We start from the raw sequence: 24,235 nt of genomic DNA, 5'->3' as shown, positions 1-24,235 counted from the left end.
CCCCTGAGCGAATTCCACACTTTAAGTAACGGTATCAAATCAGATTGTCAGGGAACTGCCATCGGAGCCAGAGGCGGAGGCAAGGCTCCAGAGCGATGCTGGAGAGGGGCCCAGCAGGGGGAGAGGCAACCCATCTGCTGGGGAAGGAAATCAGCGTAACACCAGGGGTGAAGGGGGGCAGATGGGGGAATCGGCGAAGGGGCTCCAGGACTCCTCGCCGGAGACCAGCGGGGAGAGCACGGATCCTCCGCTGCCCACACCCACCCTGCGCAGAAGACTTCCGCGCAGGGAGAGTAGGCGGAGACTTGGCGTCAAAGAACTTCTATGCTGGAAGAAGTTCAAGAAATGGCCACTGACGGATTCTGCCAGCGACTGAACAGCCCTGAAGTGAAGGGCTGTCCAGACAGAAAGGGTTCAACCAGGTAACCTAGCCAGGAGTGGCGGCAACTTACGCACGAGCAACCCCTATAACCATTACACAGATGAATCTGTATTTACATTTTGCAGTGTTTCCTTACTGATATTTCCTTGATGCATTATGACCAGATTTTAATGCAAATTTTGCACCAGTGCTCCTCATGTGAGGTCTTAGGATTTGCATCCGTTCCAAGTAGCGCTTCAGATGTAGAAGCCCACAAGAAAGATGAATGCTTTGTGGTCATTTGACAGAATCGTAATCAGAACAAAGTTTACTGCCTCCCTGTGCTCAGCCTCTCATGTGGAACGCAGCTGTGCTGTTATTTGTTCTTGATTTGCAGTTCACTATGCACCAGTGAAAAAGACTTGGAAATTAAAAATGGGAGATGAGAAAACAGATGGAATTGAGTGGGGAGGGGAATTAGTAGGGGAGGAGAGAGCATTGTTGTACAACATGTGATTCAGTAGTTGGGGAGAAGCTCATACTTTTTGAGATAATAATAATAATAATAATAATAATAATAATAATAATAATAATATTTATACCCCACCCATCTGGCTGGGTTTCCCCAGCCACTCTGGGCTTCTTCCAACAAAACACTAAAATACAATAACCTATTAAACATTCAAAGCTTCCCTAAACAGGGCTGCCTTTAGATGTCTTCTAAAAGTTTGGTAGTTATTTTTCTCTTTGACATCTGGTGGGAGGGCGTTCCACAGGGCGGGTGCCACTACCGAGAAGGCCCTCTGCCTGGTTCCCTGTAACTTGGCTTCTTGCAGCGAGGGAACCGCCAGAAGGCCCTTGGCGCTGGACCTCAGTGTCCAGGCAGAACGCGCTCACTTGACTGATGCGGTTTCCTGCATTCTTCTGTATGCAGTGGGAGTGAGGCAGGCTGAGGGAGGCTGAAATCCAAAGTGATTAGGATGTTAATCCATGACTGGCTGAATGTGTTGTCTAAGAGTTGATGGTCAAGGAGAAGAGACAGTTGACCTTTTCTTGAGGATCGTTTTTCTGAACTATGGTTTGACCCTATATTTTGGGGTTTCTTTTGGATCTTACCTTCTGGCTTGTGCTCTGGTTCTAATTTGCTTTTAGTGACTGCTTGCATGGGCTGCTTGGCTCACACCAAAAAGCTGCCCACAGTCCAGTCCTGACGTCCTGCTTGCATAATGAGGAAGTTGATGAAGCCATCTTCCCAGATGTCTCTATGCAGGAGACAACGAAATGTTGAGAAATAAGATGTTATCCAAAGCAGGACATTGCGCCGTTGAGTGTATTCCCCATTTGAACCTAGCAGTCTCCTTTGGGGATATGAATGATAGCTGTAAAATTGTGAGGTTGGGGTGGGGGGAGTCAGAGTGGATCCTGCACTCAGCTAAACATGTATCAGTTGTTTAACCTTCATACCTCAGGGATTCCTGCGGAATTTGATTTGAATGACTCTTGCCTTCATCAGCTGCAGGGAGAGAACTGGCCCTTTGCGTCTCTGGATGAAGAAATGTAACAACCAAAAACGGAATTGTTTGAGATCACTGTCATCTTTTCCCTTGTCATAAATAGTCTTCTGAGTCACACCTCTAAACTAGGTCACGGGGTTGCACGGGTATACTTCAGGGCAAGATCTGGCTTGTGCAGCAACCTTTTGAGGCATCTTCTAAATGCATTCCAAAGTGAAGATGTAATTGTCAAAAATATGACTGCGGGTAGCATGCTTCATTAAGGTGTCCCATGCCAGAATATCACATGGATGCAATTACGACTTTCATAACTGTCTAGCATTGGGAGCCGAAAGGGAGGGGTTTTTCCTAAGTTTTCCAGTATGTGGCTTGATCGTAAAATTTAAAAATGCTATATTGCTTTATTTGAAATACATTTATTATTAAGGTTTGAATAATGGTCTTGTTGAAGTCATGTTTGTTGGTTAATTACAGTTCTACAAAATGCACGCTTGTTTTGATTTTAGTCCTTTATCTCCTGCTAGTATGTATGGGAAATATATGCCCCAGAATCTTTTCTACACAAATAGGCTCTGTGGCAGATTAGCAGGTACAGAAAAAGGGATTGTGGGTGAGTGAGTGAAAATGGTAGAGTTGTGACTCATTCTTCTCCTTCTCCCTTCCTCTTCTATCTTCTTAGGGAGGATTTTGGATTTGAAGACTGGGACAGTGAAGAAAGAGGGCCAACAATCTTCAATGAGAATGTGCATGGGATCAAGGCGGTCGTTCATATGCAGAATGAGGTATACCCTTCTGTTCAAACATGCAGTGCTTCAATGCTTTTCGTGTGCCTCCCAAAGCGGCAATATGGTGGAATAGCCTCCAGTGGAGATTAGCTGCAAAATATTTGGGTAGACTTGATGAAAATACTGCAAGGATTTGGTGGAGTTCAATTGAGTGGCGTTGCCAGTTTGCAGTGGTAAAATTTAGATTTGTTGTTCTGCCCACTTTTGCCTCTTGCTATGCCCACCAGTTGTGTGTGGTACCCAGAAGGAACCCTTGGGTTGAAAAGGGTTCCCCACCTCTGTTTTTAACTGGAGATCCCTGGGACTGAACTTGGAAGATTCTGCATGCAAAACAAACACCCCAATTTCCCCCCTATGGGATTCCCATAAACACGTGGATGTCCATTGTAGAAAGCGAGGGGAGAGGCGTTTCCCTAGACCAGCAAGGATTCCTATGAATTGTTCCTCTAAAAAAACAAATAAACTTCTAATAGGGTTTCATTGGACAGCAGATAAAGTCCACAGACTTTCCTGCAGACCCTTGGCACCGAAAAGCATCCAGATACATTGATGGGTATCTTCCCTTGAATTCAGCCTGTGCAGTAAAATATGGGGAACATGAATGCTTGGCAAAGTTAGGGGTCTTTTCTCTGAAGTTAAAGATCTGACTGGGACAAACCTTGTTATGCTGAGCTTGTATTTTGCACAATTTGTATACAGTGTCTGTTTGATATTGTGTGGGTTGCTATGCCTAATAAAGGAGAAATATAAAGTTAGGGGTCTATGGCCCTGTGATAGACCTTCTGATCGGCAAACGTTCTCCCTCTTGAGTGGTCACCTGGAAGGGTTCTATTCTATCTCCGTGCTTGGCATGTGAAAGGTCAAAGGATCAGCTCCCAGCATTTCCAAGCTGCAAACTGGACTAGTGAGAGGGCGTGGCAAGGTCAGGAAAATTCAGAGACATTGGAGGAAACTCTGGATTGGCTCCACTGCTGCACTATCCCTACCCCGACCTTGTCTCTACCTTGCAACAGCAACCCCTCACCACTACCTGCTCCTCCCTTGCAGAGCCGCTACTAGACAGCACAGCCATTGCTGAGTTAGATGGACAAGTGGCCTGGCTCATAAGTTTCCGTTCAAATATGAGTCTCCATATTGGTGGTTCAGCAGGCCATGAAAAAGAGGTCCGATCGTTGATTTCGATGTGCAACGAACACATCATTTTACGAAGTGGATTTTTGCCAAGCCATGAGTAGCATGTGCTGTTAAGTGAACTCTCTGGTGCCTGCTTTCATTACCACGTCAATAAATCTGAATTTTGCATTTTTCTGCCATTAATAAAAGAACCAACAGCTCATATCTTTTCTACAGTCGTGTTTACCAGAACTTAATTTTCCCCTGTACTTCTTCAGGAGGAAAAAAATGATTCAAATCAACCACCGGAATGTGAGCCTTTGTGTCACCCTAATAATGTGTGACTATTGAAAGCAGCACTTTAGGGCCCAAACATTCCACAACGGAATGGAAATGGGGACTGTGTTTGTGTTTCACAACAAGCCAATGTTATTATTTAAAAGCATGTTGAAAGGCAAGAGGAATTAATCACCAACTAATTTTAGCAGATGAGCAAATCTGGAGAACATCTTCATTTTGCAATTTTCAAACATTTTAGGTGACTGCCTGTTAAATGTTTTATTGTCTCGGTCAAATTGCATTTGCAGTAATTAAACATCCCATGGGTCTGTGGGTTATGATTTAGCCATTCTTTGGCCTCAGAATATATTTGGGATTCTTTTACTCATTCTATCTCATGCATTGTTTTTTCAGCTTGAGGTGCTGAACATCTTCATCATAATCATCATCATCATTTAGTATTTCTTAGATTTCTATACCACCCTTTATCTAACGATCTCAGGGTGGTGTACAACATTAAGAACATAATTTAGGGAGTGTAATAATATAAATATAATATAAAATAATATAATATAAATGTGGGACGTGGGTGGCGCTGTGGGTAAAACCTCAGTGCCTAGGACTTGCCAATCGTATGGTCGGCGGTTCGAATCCCCACGGCGGGGTGAGCTCCCGTCTTTCGGTCCCAGCTCCTGCCCACCTAGCAGTTCGAAAGCACCCCTAAGTGCAAGTAGATAAATAGGGACCGCTTTATAGCGGGAAGATAAACGGTGTTTCCGTGTGCTGCGCTGGTGCTGGCTCGCCAGAGCAGCTTTGTCACGCTGGCCATGTGACCCGGAAGTGTCTTCGGACAGCGCTGGCTCCCGGCCTCTTAAGTGAGATGAGCACACAACCCTAGAGTCGGACACGACTGGCCCGTACGGCCAGGGGTACCTTTACCTTTAATAATATAAAACATACAGAGCAAAATACTAGGCAGCATAATGAAATAATAACAACAACAACAGTCTCTCCCCCCCCCCCGCCCTCCAGGCTATAGATTATTTAATGGCCAAAGGCTTGAGTAAAGAGGAATGTTTTTGCCTGGTGCCTAAAGACATGTAATGATGTTCTTGTGTTGTCACCCTCCAAACTTCTGGGGGAGTGGGGACATAGAGAAGGGCCTTGGATGACAAGTGCAGGATCTAGGTTGGTTTGTATGGGGAGAGGTGGTTCTTCCTGCCATGACAACTGTTGGCAGCCATTTTGTATCTTTCCAGAATCATAAAATTGTAGAGTTGGAAGGGACCTCGAGGGTCATCTAGTCCAACCCCCTGCAATGTAGGAATCTCAGCTAGATCGTACATGACAGGTGACCATCCAACCTCTCCTTTAAAACCTCCGAGGAAGGAGAGTCTGCCAGCTCATGAGAGTCTGTTCCATTACCAAAGAGCTCTTACTGTCAGAAGGTTCTTCCTGATGTTTAGGAAGATGTTTAGGACAGTACAAAGGGGAAAGAAGAGGTGACAAATATTCAGAGGAAGTTCTGTAAAGTCGCCTTATTCTTTAGCGGGGCTGAGGTGGGGAGAAGGCAAAGAAAGAAAGAAAGATCTCGGGAATTTCCTCAGAAATAAATGTCTTCAGATAAATTCCAGCTCAGCTCTAATTGAAAATCCTTGTAGTATGCGCTCTCCAAGTACAGTGGTACCTCAGGTTAAGAACTTAATTCATTCTGGAGGTCTGTTCTTAACCTGAAACTGTTCTTAACCTGAGGTACCACTTTAGCTAATGGGGCCTCCCACTGCTGCCGTGCCGCCACAGTCTGATTTCTGTTCTAATCCTGAAGCAAAGTTCTTAACCTGAAGCACTTTTTCTGGGTTAGCGGAGTCTGTAACCTGAAGCGTCTGTAACCCGAGGTACCACTGTATTGGAAATTAACTTCTGTGAGTCATATTTACCGGTCAGTCTTCCCAAACAGCCACCTGGAGATAAAATCGATCCCTTCCAGGTCACCACTCTAGAGGGAGAACGTTTGCAGATCAGAAGATTCTTTTGTTTTCATTCAGCTCACCACAAAAATGACTAACACAGGCATAGGGCTTGTAAAAATAATGATTATGGGCGAGTAAAAAAGAATCGTGGGCTAGGAGCTCCTTTACCAAACTGCTATTGATGGTGCAATTTGTATTTCACCCTTGTTCTTTTATGAGTTGCCGTTTTCTGGTGTGTGTTTCCCTACCCCTCCCTAATTTGAACAATTGGAACATCTAGGGCAGCCTGGTATCTCCAGAAACCGTTCTGAACTAAACATACTGGTTGGGCCTGACAGAGATCCCCATGTGTGCTATACATTCAAAGTACTATTATACTGATTTAAGAAGTCATGGCTTGCCCACAAAGAATCCTGGGAACGATAGCTTCCTAACTAAAGGTAAAGGTACCCCTGCCCGTACGGGCCAGTCTTGACAGACTCTAGGGTTGTGCGCCCATCTCACTTAAGAGGCCGGGGGCCAGCGCTGTCCGGAGACACTTCCGGGTCATGTGGCCAGCATGACAAAGCTGCATCTGGCAAGCCAGCGCAGCACACGGAAACGCCATTTACCTTCCTGCCAGTAAGCGGTCCCTATTTATCTACTTGCACCTGGGGGTGCTTTCGAACTGCTAGGTTGGCAGGCGCTGGGACCGAGCAACGGGAGCGCACCCCGCCGCGGGGATTCGAACCGCCAACCTTACGATCGGCAAGCCCTAGGCGCTGAGGCTTTTACCCACAGCGCCACCCGCGTCCCTAGCTTCCTAACTACAGGTTGCTAATAGCCTCACAGAGCTACAATTCTCAGAGCTCCTTGGGAAGAGGGATTGATTGTTAAAGCACTCTGGGAACTGTAGCTTTGTGAGCGCAAAGGGGGTCTCCTAGCAACTCTCAGTACTTTTAACACACTACAGATCCCAGGATGCTCTGGTGAAGCCATGGCTATTTAAAGTGGCACAATACTGCTTTAAATGTATAGTGCAATGGGCCTGAAGCTGTAGGTCAGAACATCTGAAAGGCAGCCAGTGTATTGGGTGGAAACAGGTCAAGGGACAGTTTCAAGGAAAATAGGCTACAGTTCTCAATCTGATTAGGTTTGCTAAAAATCGTCTACCCCAAAAGATTCCTGATGGCACATACCGTATTGGCCTGAATATAAGCCTCACTTTTCCCCCAAATTCTGACCGTGAAGAGTTAAAGTATGGCTTAGATTTGCAACCTTACAAAAATTGGCTTTTACGATATTGCTGCTGAAACAGACATACGGTAAAACGGAATGGGTGTGAGTGCCCTCAGAATTTTAAGGGAGCGTCTTATATTCGGGTATTGTCTTTTTTTCTCCCGCCCCCCCCCTGAATTTTAAAGGTATGGCTTATATTCGGGTGCGGCTTACATTTGGGGCAATACGGTATTGTCTCTCCCCTTCCCTCTGCAATCAAGTGTTTTTACTCAACTCGTTGATGTGCTGGTTTGCTTGCAGGTGTGGAAATGCCCCACTGGATCACTTGCCTCTAAACAGAATAACCACCATGCGAAAAAGATACAGGTAGGTGTCTTTCCCTCGCTGGTTTGACATCCGGTTGGCCGTTTCGTTAGGTCTCCTCTTGGGAACCTGTAGAGTTGTTGCTTTTCAGAGTAGACATTTGGGTAGATCCAGGCTTAGCCACGTTTAGAGTTGTCCTCTTGGAATCAGTGGGACTTCATGTGCAAGTTAAGTCACATTGAATTCAGTGGGCCCCCTTCTCTTAAGGTTAACTCAGAGTATGTTCACGTTTGCAGCTTAAGACACAGCGAGGTCATTGCCACGCCCTGCATTTGAAGCACGGTGGATTTGATTTAAATCATGATTTAAATCACTAGTCAGTAAGACTTGATTTAAATCATTTTTTTTAACAGAGAGACTCATTCTTGCTGGTATAATCTTAATATTTACAACCAGATGAAGGTTTCATTTTTGGAATAATAAGTTTTCAGAGTAGTTTTTACAGTTATATCAAAAATTACTGACTTGGTTATACTCTTAGAACTACATTGATAGATAATCATGAAATTATTGTGAGGTTTAATAAGTTAACTGTTGATATTTGGACAACTTTTCTCCTGTACTTTATTGGAAGGAGAAAAAGAATCAACAATTTAAACCATTTATTTAACTAAAATGATAACATTGTAGCATATGTATCCATGTTTGTTAACTGATGTGGTTAAACGATTGAAAAACAACAACAAACCAACCTTAGACTGAGTTTTAGCACACATGAAAAACTTAAAACAAATTCTTGTTTCCTGATGAATATAATGTAACTTAAATAGAAAACTCTCTTTAGAAAGATGGTTCCTCCAAAACCATTTTATTTTAAAAATCCGATTTAAATTTTTTAAAAATGATTTTTTTAAAAATATATATTAAAAAACCATTGATTTTTATCTACCCTGATTTCAAGCCGCATATTCATGGTGGTGTTCAGATCAGAGGTGGGGCAGGGATGCCTTACCCTGATGCTCATTACTGTTTTGGTTCTTCTATCCAAATGTTTTAATGTTGTATTTTAATCTTGTTTTTAAGTTGTATTCATTCAGCTTGTTTTTATTATTGGTTGTTAGCCGCCCTGAGCCCGGCCTTGGCTGGGGAGGGCTGGGTATAAATAAAAATTATTTATTTATTATTATTATTATCATCATCATCATCATCATCACCATCATCATCCCTGCAACCCGTGTGGAACTCCTAGTCATGAAACAGCCACCTGCACTTGTGCACTCTTCTGCGCATGTGTCTCATGTGTGCCCATTGCCACTTAATCCACATCCAGTTTTCTATTTAGACTGAAGCTGCTTTGAAGGGGGATGTGGAACCCCACATCAAACAGCAGTATTTCTCAAAGAACTTAAGAGTTGATTTGCATTGGGGCTAACGTCGTATGAACGTGGCTTCTAAAACTAGCAATGAGAGCACACTGAATGTGGAGTAAGTGGCAATGTGAACATTTGGATCCGCCCCAATATTAGGCTACATAGTGATGTGATTCGCAATAAGGAAGGCAAGCTCATATGGGCCGTTACTGCTGGCCAGTGATCATATTTGTGCGGCGAGGAAAAGAGTGTTAATTGCTTGATATGTGGAAGCTAAAGAATTCAGTAACTTTGCCAACGTGCTGATTTAATTTTAGCAGAGCAATTGAGCTAACAGTTGGCAAAAGAGTGGAATTACGGTGAGCAAAGAACTGATCTCATGCTCTCTGCGTTCTAGTGAGGACTATGATTCTTTCTAGTGTGGGGTGTTCCAGTTCCTTTAATTTACACAGCTCTGCCTGTACTTTTCTTTAGTTAAGTACATTTAATTAGAAATAAGATTTTTTTAAATGCCAGTGTGTTAGATCCCTATTTAGGTAGATAGGACTTAATCTTATACGCTATCCAGGTATTCATCTTTTGAGTGAAATCAGTGAATGAACTGGGAGGAAGGGAGATGAACACACTTTCTCCATCCTATGCCACCGTCTGCTCTGGGGAGTCCGTTCTAATTGTATACTGGTTATTAAACTAGTGGCTCAGTTCAACCATCATGTCAAACCATGGTTATGGAAGCTTTAAGGTTTGGCATTATGTCTGATATAGAAATGAAACTAATAATAACAACAACAACAACAACAACAACAACAACAACAACAACAACAATAATAATAATAATAATAATAAAAAATCTACAGTTTGCAGTTGGCCAACAAATTCAAATTGAAGTAGGTTTGCAAACCATGGTTTGACTTGATTCCTGAATTAACAAACTATAGTTAAGGCTGTTGCTCCACTTCCAGATGTAACTGCACCTGGAGAACCAAGTGCTGATTAGAGAGAGAACGGAAGCAGACAAGCAGTTGTAAGCCATGTTCAGGGTACTTAACTATGGTTAGCACAAACTATGGTTCAGTGTGAATTGTGCTAGTGCTGCTGCAAAGGTCCTTAAATGAGAACTTAGGGCTCAAAATTGAGAGGGGCATAATTCAGCCTCCCAACTGAGGCAATGTTGAGGAGCGTGAAAAATTATTTGGATGTTCGTAATGGTGGGGGCATACACGGAAGGGATAATATAATTTGAAGATGGATGTAGTTTGGCCTTATTGTGGGTTTGTTTGGGTTTTTTTTAAATGCTTCCTTTGAGCTCTGTCAATCACAAACTTAATGATACAAGTCTGGTTTATTTCCATTTAGGAATGGCCTTGGCCCAGTGAAAGAAGGAGAGGCCCAATATGCCGTGGTCCATTGTACTGGTTACATCAAAGCCTGGCCTCCGGCAGGTAAAATAGGCAAGGCACATATTTAATTCTTTCTCTATGAATGTTTTTGGTTTGGGGAGTGTCTCCTTATGTTCTGCTGAAATGGATGGGAGCACATCCATGCCCAGACAGCCTTATCCCTCTGACCACTCATCATTGTCCTACTACCATTCCCGGGGCTCTGAACCTTCTTCCCTCGAGGGTTCCCCAGCTGGTTCCTCCTACCATTCCTCCCTACCCAACCAGTCCATAACATCCCCCTTTGGCTTCCATCAAGGGCCCCTGCTAATCACAACAATGAGGTGCTTTTATGTTGTTTGGTGGGCTGGTTGACTTTTCTGGGCAGTGTTGCTTTTTTTTGGTCCACGTTATATTTGTTTTGGATTTCCATAGGTGTTTTGGGGAGAGGGTCTAAGCATCACCTTCTGTGAAATGGCAATTTCTTGGTGCTCACGACGGTTTATTAGATTTCCAGATGTGCCCCTCGGCCCCCAAAAGGGTTGGGAATGCCCTGAGTCTTCTCAAGAAGTGTCCCTGATTTATTTCTGCCAGTTGAATCTAGGCAGGTGTTACAGCCCAACTCAAGAGCGTAACCCACCCAATGCTGCTTATTCCCATATATACACTCTGCCAGCTTGTTTTGGTTCCCAAGGTGAGGGAAGCTTACCTGAGGCTCCAGGCAAGCAATAGCAGCACAGCATCTCCTTGTGGGATGAAAGTAGCCTCCTCCATGCTGCTTCCAAAACCATAGATCCTTGCAATGTCTTGACATTGCAACATCTCCTTCCTCTTGGGACTGGTGGGGGGTGAACTTCAGCTCCCATCTTCACTGCCCGAAAGTGCCAATGGCAAGGGGTGATGGGAGTTGTACTTTGGAAGCTGAGAAGCTGGGAGTTGTACTTTGGAAGCACACACACACACACACACACACACACACACACACACACACCTTTGAGCAGGGATGTGTTGGCAGGCAAGTGAATGGGGAAAGAATTGGGCCTGGAGGTGGCAATGGGAAATCAGTTTGGACAGTGAAACGTGACCAGAGTGGAGAAGGAATTGAGCTGATGGGTGGGGGCCTCAAATGGCCCAACCAAACATTGAACACCCCTCTCCCCAAAGGGTTTTTGATGTTTGATTGGGCCCCACGAAGGACTCTGATTCATTTTCAGGGCAAGCAGCCTGCAGCTCACCCATCCTTATGGGCAGGTCAGCTCTCGTCATCCAAGCTTTCGGATGGGCTCAGTAGGGTTTTTCTTTGGAAAAATCTGGCATTCCAACAGGATGTTGTAATGCATGCAAAGGAAAGAAGCAGTCCAGCTGTGCAGCCATGCCTTGGCCCTCTGTCCCCAGCCAGCAGCCACCTCTGATGCTGAACTGGTGTGGAAATGCAGAAGTTTGGGATCTAGCTATGGTCGCAATTCACACTGTGCAAAACCCTGTAAAAGTCATGGGTTCGCCACCCCCAAAGAATCCTGGGAACTGTAGTTAAGGGCGCTTCTACACACTGAGCTGCAGTTCCCAGCACCTGTAATAAACTAAAATTCCCAGGATTCTGTGGTATAAAAAGGTAAAGGGACCCCTGACCATTAGGTCCAGTCGTGGCCGACTATGGGGTTGCGGCGCTCATCTCGCTTTATTGGCCGAGGGAGCCAACGTACAGCTTCCGGGTGATGTGGCCCGCATGACAAAGCCGCTTCTGGTGAACCAGAGCAGCGCACGGAAATGCCGTTTACCTTCCCGCCGGAGCGGTACCTATTTATCTACTTGCACTTTGACGTGCTTTCGCACTGCTAGGTTTGCAGGAGCAGGGACAAAGCAACGGGAGTTCACCCCGTTGCAGGGATTCGAACTGCCGACCTTCTGATCGGCAAGTCCTAGGCTCTGTGGTTTAACCCACAGCGCCACCCGCGTCCCTTATTCTGTGGTATAGGAGTGTTTTAAATGTATGGTGCAGATGAGGCTTAAGTTATAGTAGTTCAGGGGTAGCCATCAGGTTGCTGTCTTAGATGTTTGGGGCTGTACTTCCCAGAATCCATGAATGTCAGGTATGCTGGTTGAGACTTGTAGTCCACAACCTCTGGAAGGGTACCCCATTGACCCACTCCTTAATGAGACCATTCTGGAGGGAGAGGACTTAGGTAAACACAAGGCTGCTGTTTCTTCAGCTTCTCGCTTGTCGAGTTTGACCTTGTTTCTTCAACACACAACAGCCATTTATCTCTGATGTCAAACCAGTTTTGGAACTGATTAGAGCTTCACAGGTAGCTTGTGATAACAGCATTGGGCGGGGGGCAGTGCTGATGATGAAGAGCATTGCATTTTGGCCAGAACAGGCCTAAATGAGCTGGGTGACTTCTGTGTAGCCTTGTAGACAGCTCAAAAGCACCCACTTCGAAGTCAGTGAGAGTTTTGCCTTGCAATTTGCTTCAGAACTGATGCTTTTGAGCATCAAACCCCCCAGGAGGTCCTGTTCCCTCTCAGTCTGACTCAGTACGAAACAGTGCCCTGTGTTCTGGCCGAAACACACTAGGGAAGTTGCTGTAGCTCAGTGGTTAGAGCATCAGCCTTGCATGCAGAAGGTTCCAGGTTCAATCCCTAGCATTTCCAGGTAGGGCTAGGAGTATCCTCTCTCTGAAAAGCTGGAGAGCCCCTCCCAATCAGGGTATACACCACTGAGCTAGATGGGCCAATGGCATGACGGTATAAGGCAATTTCCGATGTTCTGGCTGAACCACATTGGGTATCAATAGAAATGCAGTACAGTGGTACATCAGGTTACACATGCTTTAGGTTACATACACTTCAGGTTACAGACTCCACTAACCTAGAAATATTACATCAGGTTAAGAACTTTGCTTCAGGATGAGAACAGAAATCGTGCTCTGGCGGCGCGGCGGCAGCAGGAGTCCCCATTAGCTAAAGTGGTGCTTCAGGTTAAGAACAGTTTCAGGTTAAGAACAGACCTCCGGAATGAATTAAGTACGTAACCCGAGGTACCACTGTATGCTTCAGCATCTTGAAAAGAGTTATGCTTTTTTCTATTTCCCATCAGATGCTTCGCTTTTGTGTGTCTGTGTATGGACATTTTAGAATAATAGAATAATATAATTGGTAGAGTTGGAATGGGACCATGAGGGTCATCCAATCGCTTGCCATTCAGGAATATTTTGCCTAACATGGGGCTCAAAACCATGACTTGGAGATTAAGAGTCTCATAACCTGTTGTTGTTGTTGTTGTTAAAAATTATATACCTTCCTCCGAACAAGGGTCACAAGGCGGTTTACAATATAAAAACACAAAAATACATAACACAGCAACAAACAAACAACAATAAGGAGACACAGACGGAGGTAGTTTAAAAGGTCATGGATTGTTCAGTTGGCCAAAGGCCTGTAGCTTTTTGGAGCCTAGGCAGTATAACCTCTGCAGTAAGTCAATCCTGTTTTGAATGAGGGCTTCTGGGAATGACATTTCTTTTCCCCTTTCTTGGTCCATTGCACTGTTCAAAACACACACACCAGTAACTCAATCGCTCGCATGGGAATATTTCCATATGGGAAAATGTGAAAAACAACAGGAGACCAAGAGTAGAATCCAGCATTGTTAAGGGGTGGTTTGGCTGACCTTACCACTTGGATGAGCTGAAGAACTCCTCTTCCCTCTGACAGCTCCTGCTGATATGAATCAGAACTGGAGTTATCTTGCCCTTTCGTTGCCTGAGTTTGAACATACCACAAACACAAACTGGTGGCGGCTTTCTTTTCTCGGCCCCCCCCCCTCCTTCCTGAAGAATGCAAATGCCCTCATCCCAATCACACCACAGCCATAGGCTCTCTTAGCCAATTTTAACTTATGGCTGTACATATTTCTGCTGGGTAGTTCTGTATTCTCTTTTGCATCTTCTTGACAGTTTTAAAGATAGCTTGATTATTTTTTGTGTGTGTTTTTGCATGCATGCACGTAGATGGCGCACAGTACGTTCTTCTGGCATTTCAGAAGCCACTTAAACCAAACGAACCTAATTCACATCACATGGCTGCAGCTATGGAAAGTGCGGTGGGGCAGGGGGAGGTCAGAATCCTTCCTTTGTGTTTCCAGCTGGCACTTAAGAAGATGGTTGGGTTATTGTAAATCACAAAACCGTTTCAATTTTGCTTTTGGATTACTGTAAATAACAAAACAACAACAACAACAACAACAACACACCATTTAAACTGTGATTCTAAAAGAAAAGGTCGGCAAAACAATAGGAACACAGGAAGCAGCCTTTGTACCAAGTAAGCCTTTTTGTCTATCCAGCTAGTATTCTTTACTCTGGCTGGCAGCAGCTGTCCAGAATCATAAGCTGGGGTCCTTCCCATGGCCTACTACCTGATGATTTTAACTGAGATGCCGGGGATTGATCCCAGGCCCTTCTGTATTCAAAGCAGGTGTTCTGTTGCCCATGTAACTCAGTGTTACATACTGCAGCTGGCAGCAGATCTTCTGTATTTCAAGACTGGGGTCTCTCCCAGCCCTTCCTGGAGATGTTGGGGGTTGAACCTGTAGCCTTCTGCATGTTAATCAGGTGTTCTAATCACTGAGCTATGGCCTTCCCCAGAAGCTGCTTTAGAAGTCAGACCAGACCTAGTTCAGTATTGCATGCACTGACTGGCAGCAGCTTCATGGGGTTTCAGACACAGCCTTTCCCATATTTTCTTCCCTGGTCCTTTTAGCAAGGTGGAATATGGGATATTCTGCATGCTGTGGTCTTTCACCAGTATTCAGCCAATAATCATAAACCATACCTGAAACTTTATATCGATCCCATTTACTAATCTTTCACTGGTTGCCATTGGCAAGACAGTTTGCTTATAACTTTAGATACTATGTTCAGTCTGAACAGAGACAAGCAACGCTGGAGGGCTTTGAGTGACTGCTGTGGGTAGATGTTTGTGCATCAGGGGTTGCCAGTGTGGCACCCATGGGTGCATATGTGCCTTCTCTGGCACCCAGAGAGTCCCCTCTACCTCTGAGATTAGACTTGAAATAACCATTCGGTTGTACTGTCTCCCATCTTCAACCACAAATCCTCAGACCCTCCGGGGTCCACCTAAATCAGAGTTTCCCAAACTTGGATTTGCTGCTGTTTTTGGACTACAGTTCCCATCCTCCCAGACCACTGGCCCTGCTAGCTAGAGATGATGGGAGTTGTAGTTCAAAAACAGCTGGAGGGCCAGGTTTGGGAAGCCCTGACCTAAACGAAGCTTGCAGACCACTGGTGTTGTGTGGACCATAGTTTGGGAACCCTTGGTTCTCGTCAAAAGGGACAATCCGAAATTGGAATATAAGCCCATTGGTTGCTAAATCCACAGAAGCAGTCTAGAACAGGGGTCAGCAACCTTTTTCAGCCGTGGGCTGGTCCGCTGTCCCTCAGACCATGTGGTGGGCTGGACTATATTTAGGGGGGGGGGAATGAATGAATTCCTATGCTCTACAATTACCCAGAGATGCATTTTAAATAAAAGCACACATTCTACTCATGTAAAAACATGCTGATTCCCAGACCGTCCGCAGGCCGGATTTAGAAAGCGATTGGGCCTCATCCAGCCCATAGCTGTTAACTTTTCCCTTTTTTAAAAGGGAAATTCCCTTATTCCGAATAGGATTCCTCGCAAGAAAAGGGAAAAGCTGACAGCTATGCTCTGGCTCCTGGGCCTTAGGTTACCTACCCCTGTCTAGAAGCTTAGCTAGCAATCAATCAATTGCAAGTGCTGACCGTCTTGTTAACAGCCTCATCCCACTTCCTTCAGTCCGGCTACTGGTGATTTGAAGTTGGGCCAGATTAAGGGTGTCCCTCTGCCTGCTTATCATGATACTCCCACCCCTGATTGCAGGAGGGTAGATTTGGGAGCAAGTGCTGACATTTACTTAAAAAGTTATTGGGCAACTCCTGCAGCAGCCAAGAAAAATATTGACTTCTGATGTTCCATGCCAATGTGAGTCTTCTCTGTCCACCTTCTGCCTCTGAACCATTCCGCTACTGGCATGGGCCGGAAATGTACGGCTGGAAAGGTGAAATGAAGGGATGGCTAATAAAAGCTGTCTTTCAGGGAGCATGCAGCCTTTTGGGTGGGAGAGAACTTCCAAAGTCCCTTTCTCTCTAAGAACTTCACTGGGAAATATTTTTTGCACTTTCCATCTTTAGGAGAAGCCATTGGGGCCTTTATGAAACCAGTTGCTGATTACACTGTGCATATGCTCCTCTGAGACCTATTTGCATGCCTAGCTAACTGGGCTGGTTTCAAGCTAAGGCAAGGACAAAGGCTTTCCATGCCTAACAGGCCTGAAAAAAATGGTTTCTATCCCTGTGTTTTGATGAATCTCGGCCATTTCGCCCTGGTGAGTGGAGAATCTTGGCCAGGTCCAAAAAGTCCAAAAATAATCAAGACTTTGAATGCTTCCTTCGACTGGGTGTTACTTAAAACAGGGCTGAACTTTGCATCTTTTCAACCATGCTTTGCCTTGTTTTTGTATCAGAGTCTATGGCTCCTTACTTTATCAGAGGAGGGGAGCCTTTTTCAACCAAGGGCCACATTCACTTCTGGGCAACATTCTGGGGCTGCATGCCAGTAGAGGGCTGGGCCAGAGGCAAAGCAGGCGGAGCGAAGATTGCAAAATTTACCTTTGCAGATCCTCCATACAGGCAGTGGGTGGCACTGTGGGCTAAACCACTCAGTCTGGTGGGCTTGCTGATCGGAAGATCGGCGGTTCGAGTCCCCGCAATGGGGTGAGCTCCCGTTGTTCTGTCCCAGATTCTGCCAACCTAGCAGTTCAAAACCACACCAGGGCGAGTAGATAAATAGTTACTGCTGTGACGGGAAGGTAAATGGCATTTCTGTGCACTCTGGTTTCCGTCACGGTGTTCCATTGCACCAGAATTGGTTTAGTCATGCTGGCCATGTGACCCAGAAAGCTGTCTGTGGACAAACACCAGCTCCCTCGGCCTGAAAAGTGAGAAAAGTGCCGCAACCCCATAGTTACCTTTGACTGGACTTAACCGTCCAGGGGTACTTTACCTTTTTGCCTTACAGGCAGCAAAAGGCATTATCAGAATTCAATGACACATTCCCGCCAGTCAAAAATACTTGAGGGCATGAAGTATGGCTGCTGAGGTGTGTGGCTTGGAGAGAGATGGTGTAGCTGTGATGAGGAGGTGTGCCCTGGGAGTTTTCCAAGGACCTGATGGAGTGGGCTGCAGGGCTGCATTTGGCACTTGGGCTCAAGGTTCCCCACCCCTGCCGTAAATTGCCCAGAAGAAGCTGGCTTTTTTGACGGTGTAGCTTTTAGCAACGTTGCCTGCACACCATACATTTAAGGCACATGAGTCCCCCTCCCCAAAGAACCCTGGGAGCCGTAGTTTACCACCACAGTGGTGACATGTTAATTCCCTAGCCCACCCCCCAGCACACAAAATAAAATTAAGCGCAGAGGAAATTGAATTTGTTCACATTCTTCTGCCTTGTATAAAATTACAGCTGTTAAGATCAGGTATGGAGAGCAGCAAACGGCTGGCTTTGGCTTGCTTTGCGGGAAACTTTAGAACAACCTGTTCTGAACGCTGAAGCCAGTAACCTTGAAAGCAGGCCCCAACATCGCCCCCACCTCGCTGCTTCGCCTTGGATTCACACCAGAAAACCGAGGAATTCAGAGCAAGCTCCTCATATCTGAATAGCTGTTGCTACTGTTCTTTGGAAGCTAAATATGTACAGCGTTTATCTCTGAGGTATTTAGCGCAAGTAATTAATTTGAAACCTTCTCCTTTTTGCATACGTTGCAAACTGGCCTGCAGTTTTCCGAAGCCTATCTCGGGCTTTTGAGAGCTTTTTCAGAGGCTCAGCTGGCTTCAAGGGAGGAACTGCCAATGGCTACTTGCCATGATGGCTATGTTCCACCTTCACTGTTTGAGGCATTATGCCTCTGAATCCCAGCTACTAGGAATCACAAGCAGCGAGAGCAGCTGCTCTCAGGTCCTGCTTGTGGGTTTTCCATTGGGGCATCTGGTTGGCCACTGTAAGAACAGGATGGCAGACTAGATAGGCCTTTGGGCTGATCCGTAGTAGTAGTAATAGTAATATCCAAGGCAACACGATGACCAAGTACAGTGGTACCTCGGGTTACATACGCTTCAGGTTACATACACTTCAGGTTACAGACTCTGCTAACCCAGAAATAGTGATTCAGGTTAAGAACTTTGCTTCAGGATGAGAACAGAAATTGTGCTCCTGCGGTGCGGCAGCAGCAGGAGGCCCCATTAGCTAAAGTGGTGCTTCAGGTTAAGAACAGTTTCAAGTTAAGAACAGACTTCCAGAACGAATTAAGTACTTAACCTGGGGTACCACTGTACAACAATGTGATGTCAATATAAACTCTTTGTGTAATCTATACAGAATATTGAACAGTATGAAATATATGAAATATGCACTCTCTGCAAAACCAATTAAACAGAACTCTTATAAATCTTATAAATCTCAGAGCTCTTTTTGTGTTCTTAAGAAGGAAGCAGCAGACTTCCCTTCCATTAACTTCCTTATCTTAGCATCAGAGCCAGAGAACTTCTGATATGTGATCCTCCCCACCAGCAATCCCAAACTATACTGTTAATTCTGCATCAGGATCTCAGCTCTGTACCCTGCATGGTGCTCCAATGGGCACTGAGCAGCCATTTTAATTTCCCAGAATGCCAAGGAGCACCCCAGTGTACCATTGTGGGACATTAAAATAGATGCCTTTAGTGTTGCCATTTAAGTTTCCCACAATGCCCCAGAACAACAAACCCGCCAAGTGCCCCTATTTTCCAGGGACAGTCCCGGATTTTCAGTAGACGTCTCGGTTTCTGATTTGATCCCAGAATGTCCCACTTTTCCTTAGGACGTTCCTATTTTCTTTGGAGCGTTTGGAATAGGACATCCCTGTTTTCATCAGAGAAATGTTGGAGGGGATGTCTCTATTTTCATCCAAGAAATGTTGGAGGGGACACCTCTATTTTCATTGGAGAATTGTTGGAGGGTATGGAATAGGATGTCCTTGTTTTTCTCAGAAACATGTTGGAGGGTATGGAACAATGCTACATCAGTGCATGGCACTGTAAAAAGCTGAAATGGTAACTCCAAGTCACCTGGGACTCATCAGCAGGCTGCTGTCTTCTTCCAGAACTTCTGGTAAGGGGGACGCTATGCTAAGGGCCCCCACAAACCTAGAGTTTGCCCTGTAGACCAGATCCTGGCCTTTCATGACCGAAGTACTCACATGTGCCCAGATCTGGCGTTGACCTCTCAGAGACCAACCTTTCCTCTACCCTCATCTCTCTATCTATTTTTTACGTGTTTTGCCTGCCAAACATTCCTCATGGTCCTATGCTATTTATTTATATAGTACCAAACAGATGTCTCCAAGCTAAATGAAACCAGACTTCTTTGTCTCAGAATCATCTAGATACACACTCAGCTTTCCAGCAGTACGGGAGGCAGCTAATAAGAGATTCAGGGAAAGAAGAAGAAAACATTCCCCAACTCACCCCCAGCTAAATACACTTAGCAGCAGGTTTTTGGGGAGGTGGTAGAGGGTTGGTTTATCTCTCCCCCACCTCTTCCCGAAGCTGAATGCGCCTGAGATCAGAGTCACAAGGACGCTTGTTCTAGTGAGCAAACAGATGAGCTAATTTCACAGTCTTTTCACCTCCTTTTGTCTGGAGGTCATTACGCTAGGGAGCGGCTCTTTGATTCCCTCCATCCATTTTGAGAAAAAGGCTGGCACGCTTCTTGAAGTCTACCTCGTGGGTGGAAGGAGATGCAGAGCGTCGGCTCTTTTCCAGAACTACCTCATGATAATTACTTCAAGTCTCCATGGCCACCTCTCTGGAGAAAAGCCCTCAAACCCTTCAAAGTTCATATAAGGAATTTGGGGGTCATGTTTGGAACAGACGTGGCCTAGTCATTCAGTCATTACACCTTGGCACAGGGGCACAGGTGGAGGACTGGCTGAGAGCAGACGGATGTTGGTGGGACAGTGTCCCTTTCACCCTAATGGACCAGCCTCCAGTGGGGAGACCTGGGTTCAAATCTTCACTTACCTATTATTTTTTGTAACGCTTATTTTTACCAGTTTTCAAATTATTATGGAACCATAGAGACAAGTCAACCATAACAAAAATTTAATAATGCATCCAGCTAAAGGCAAGGCATACAAAACCTAAACATATTAAATGATAATACCCAGTCTAAAATCATGACGGCCATATTTCTCTAGATGGCGGCGCGGGGAGAGATACAGTATCTGTAAATCTGAAACTAAACTATATGAAATATAATCCCACCATATTGAATAGAAATGATCAGGATTTTCCTATCCCTCAGAGACCCATAACTCATTTTTTCTGCAATAACTGAATTCCAGAGATTTTTATACCATAAGGATATAGTCAGATTTTATAACTATTTCCACTGTTATGCTATAGAGATCTTGGCAGCTGTTAGCATCCAGTTCCTTATGGCAAAATGTCTTCATAGTATCCCCACTTACATTTAAAGCCCAGTAAGTAACCTTGACCTTCTCCCTACCCCCCCCCAAATATCTTAGCCTCCCTCACAGGGTTGTTGTGAGGGTAAAATGGAAGGATAACCTATGCTTCCTTGGAAACTCCTCTAGGAAAAAAATGTAATAAGTAGCAGGCCTGAAAACCTTTCACAGTATGCTGAGTTTCAGTGATTGACTTGGGCCACCGAACATTGAAAGCAGCAGGATACCATTTTAAATAGTCATGACTCTTTCCCCTGAGCCTTGTTAGGAGACCCGCATATTCCCTTCACAGAACTACAATTCCCAGAGTTCCCTGTGAAAAGGGATTGATTGCTGAACCACTCTGGTAATTACAGCTCTGTGAGGGGAAAAGTAGGGCTGTCATATTTTGAAGAGCAAAAGAGAGATAGCACATTTCCTGACTTTTAACTATGGATCACTATGACGACTCTCATTTTAAATACCCCTACTATATGTAGGCTATAGAATCTGTGATATATCGCTTGTAGCAATGTTCTTAACTTTCAGCAACAGCAAAATAGTAATAATAATACATATTGACCCCTCACTTGCCACATGAAAGTATTTGGGCTCACGTTCACATCTTTGTCAACATAAGTGTGCACAGAACAATTTATTAAACTGCTTAACATGTACATATGGGTTCTCCTTAAGGGCAGGGGGTGTTAACTCTTGCCCTCCCAGGCTCCTCTTGTAGCTGAGCCAGAATCCTTTTATTTCAGCCACAAGAGAAGGGATTTACACAGTATGTGGCCTGTTTAAGATGCTGCTCTGTTGTGATTCTCTGCTGCAGACTAGCTTAACCGGGTGCCTTAGATCTGAGTCTAGAAAAAAATTCTTGGGTTACCATAAACAAAACAAAAAACCTGGACATTTTGCCAATTTTAAAAAATCTGCCCAGACAGAAATGTTTATCCTGAAAAAGAGGACATATCCAGGAAAAAGAGGACCATGTGGCAACCAGACCTGAAAAAGAGGTCGTGTCCTGGAAAAAGAGGACACATGGAAACCCTAAGAAGGCGTCTCCTAACAACTCTCGGCACCTTTAACAAGCTGCAGCTCCCAGGATTCATTGCAAAAAGTCATGCTTTAAATGTATGGTGTGAATGTGGCCTTGGCTGCCAAGGAGCTCTAGCATGTTTATGTGGAAAGGTTTTTCTCTAGCTGAATGTAGGGTTTTGTTTTGTTTTTAACCTTATTGCCCTACAAAATAAACTAAGTGAGTGTTAATTCTGCACCCCAGGAGGGAAATGTTTAAAATTGCCTCATGAAAACCCATACTCTTGTTATCCAGCTATTTCAGTAGGTTATTATGACATGCGTAATGCATGTTTTGGTAGATTGTGAAACTGAGCACTGGGACATTAGTAGGAAGAGACGCCTTCGATGAAATGAGCCCTTTGCCCACACCTTTGATCATCCATTTGCTTTGTCTGCTTGGCTAGCTGGCTGGACATATTAACTTTGTATAAATTGTTGCATTAACCCTGCCCACAAAGTGCAGAAATGAAGTGCCCCCATCCCTCAGTATTTGTTGCTCTAAATTTAATTTTAAAAAGTTTTTGTCTCCCCTTCATCCCGCTCAATTAAGGGATCTCATATTTCTGAGAAGGAAATGAATTTTTATGCAGTCCATATGATGTTTTGCCTAATCGGTTTTGTTCATCGCATAACAATTGATGGAAAATATTTGGTTGAGAGAAACTGTAAAGAGTGTGTGTAGGAAGTTTTATAAGTGTTAAAGCAAAGCCAAGACTAGTGTTCCCATCCGGAGAGTTCCCAAGTGCACGTCGCACACAGAAAGACCCTCAACCCACCCAAGTGTCAATAAAATAAAAGCACATATTTCTTTTTCAGTTAATTCTCTCCAAATTGTCACTTTTTTTTCTAGCTATCCAGGTTCTGTTTACCATCAGGGCTGGTTCTACTATTGGAGTGAGGCAGTTGCTTCAGGCAGCAGATACTGGGAAGTAGCAGTAGCAGCCTCCTTTCCTCCTATGCCCCCTGGCTATTCCCCTCTGTTGGAGATTTGAGTTGTTTGTGCCACAGAACTATCACCCCCCCTTCCCCATACAATGGTACCTCGGATTAAGTACTTAATTCGTTCTGGAGGTCCGTACTTAACCTGAAACTGTTCTTAACCTGAAGCACCACTTTAGCTAATGGGGTTTCCTGCTGCCGCTGCGCCGCCGGAGTCCGATTTCTGTTCTTATCCTGAAGCAAATTTCTTAACCTGAAGCACAATTTCTGGCTTAGTGAAGTGTGTAACCTGAAGTGAATGTAACCCGAGGTATACCACTATACTAGGAGAACATTATTATGATGTTTCTTGTTTTGAAGTAAGATTCAACTGAGGGGTGCCATCTTGTCCCATTACGTACAGTGGTACCTCAGGTGACATACGCTTCAGGTGACATACGCTTCAGGTTACAGACTCCGCTAACCCAGAAAAAGTGCTTCAGGTTAAGAACTTCGCTTCAGGATGAGAACAGAAATTGTGCTCCGGCAGCGCGGCAGCAGCAGGAGGCCCCATTAGCTAAAGTGGTGCTTCAGGTTAAGGACAGTTTCAGGTTAAGAACGGACCTCCGGAACGAATTAAGTACTTAACCCGAGGTACCACTGTACCGATGTTCTGTGAAATCATAAGGATTAGCAGCTTTCCCCCACTAAAAGCCAGGCTATTTAGGATTTTGTGGGATCTATTGAATTTAGAAATGGACACCTTGCTCCAGAACTTGTGGCACATCTGTGTCATAGACAGAGCGCCCCCTGCCTCCTTTTGCCTCAAGCAGCAAGATGTCTTGAGCTGGCCCTGTTTGCCATTACTGCTTAACCAGTGTTTCTTTCGAGAGCCTCATAGTCCAGCAACCTTCATCTCCATTGTTGTTTCAGTGACTTTTCCCCCCTCACAGAGCTACAGTTCCCTATGCCCTTAACAAATTAACAGTTCCCATGGTTCTTTTTGGGTGGTTGGGTGGGTATTGTGCTTTAAATGTATGGTGTGTAAACAGCCTAAGTAGCTGGAGACATAGCTGTCAACTTACAGATTTGAAAATAAGGGACCAGCAGCCTCAAAAATAAGGGATCAGCAGCCAAAATAAGGGATCAACAATTACTTTGATAAAATACATATTTTGTTGCATGCAAATGGCTTTACATACCTATTAGATCCATAAATTACCATATAGCATATATTCAACACAAAAAAACAGCAACAATTTGTTGTTGACAAAGCACAGCTGGACATAGAAAGGGCCCCATTACCTTCAGTAGCTTATTTAAGGGACATCATCAATAAGGGACAGCAGCGGGACATGGC

General features: G+C 44.7%; 1 protein-coding gene across 4 annotated transcripts in view; it reads left to right on the top strand.

The window, feature by feature from the left end:
* ARNT2 (aryl hydrocarbon receptor nuclear translocator 2) overlaps positions 1-24,235 on the top strand; it is a 153,275-nt gene that overhangs the window by 74,487 nt on the left and 54,553 nt on the right. For 3 of the 4 annotated variants that reach the window (XM_053365470.1, XM_053365472.1, XM_053365473.1), the window contains exons 6-8: positions 2,555-2,657; positions 7,541-7,606; positions 10,270-10,364. In XM_053365470.1, the coding sequence (XP_053221445.1) occupies positions 2,555-2,657; positions 7,541-7,606; positions 10,270-10,364 (264 nt within the window). The remainder of the gene's footprint in view (positions 1-2,554; positions 2,658-7,540; positions 7,607-10,269; positions 10,365-24,235) is intronic. The other variant, XM_053365471.1, reaches the window with a different exon arrangement.

The sequence above is a fragment of the Podarcis raffonei genome, chromosome 14, assembly GCF_027172205.1.
Source record: "Podarcis raffonei isolate rPodRaf1 chromosome 14, rPodRaf1.pri, whole genome shotgun sequence".
Classification (NCBI taxonomy): Eukaryota; Metazoa; Chordata; class Lepidosauria; order Squamata; family Lacertidae; genus Podarcis; species Podarcis raffonei.
Note: the sequence above shows the minus strand (reverse complement) of the source record. Positions and strands in the feature narration are given on the sequence as shown.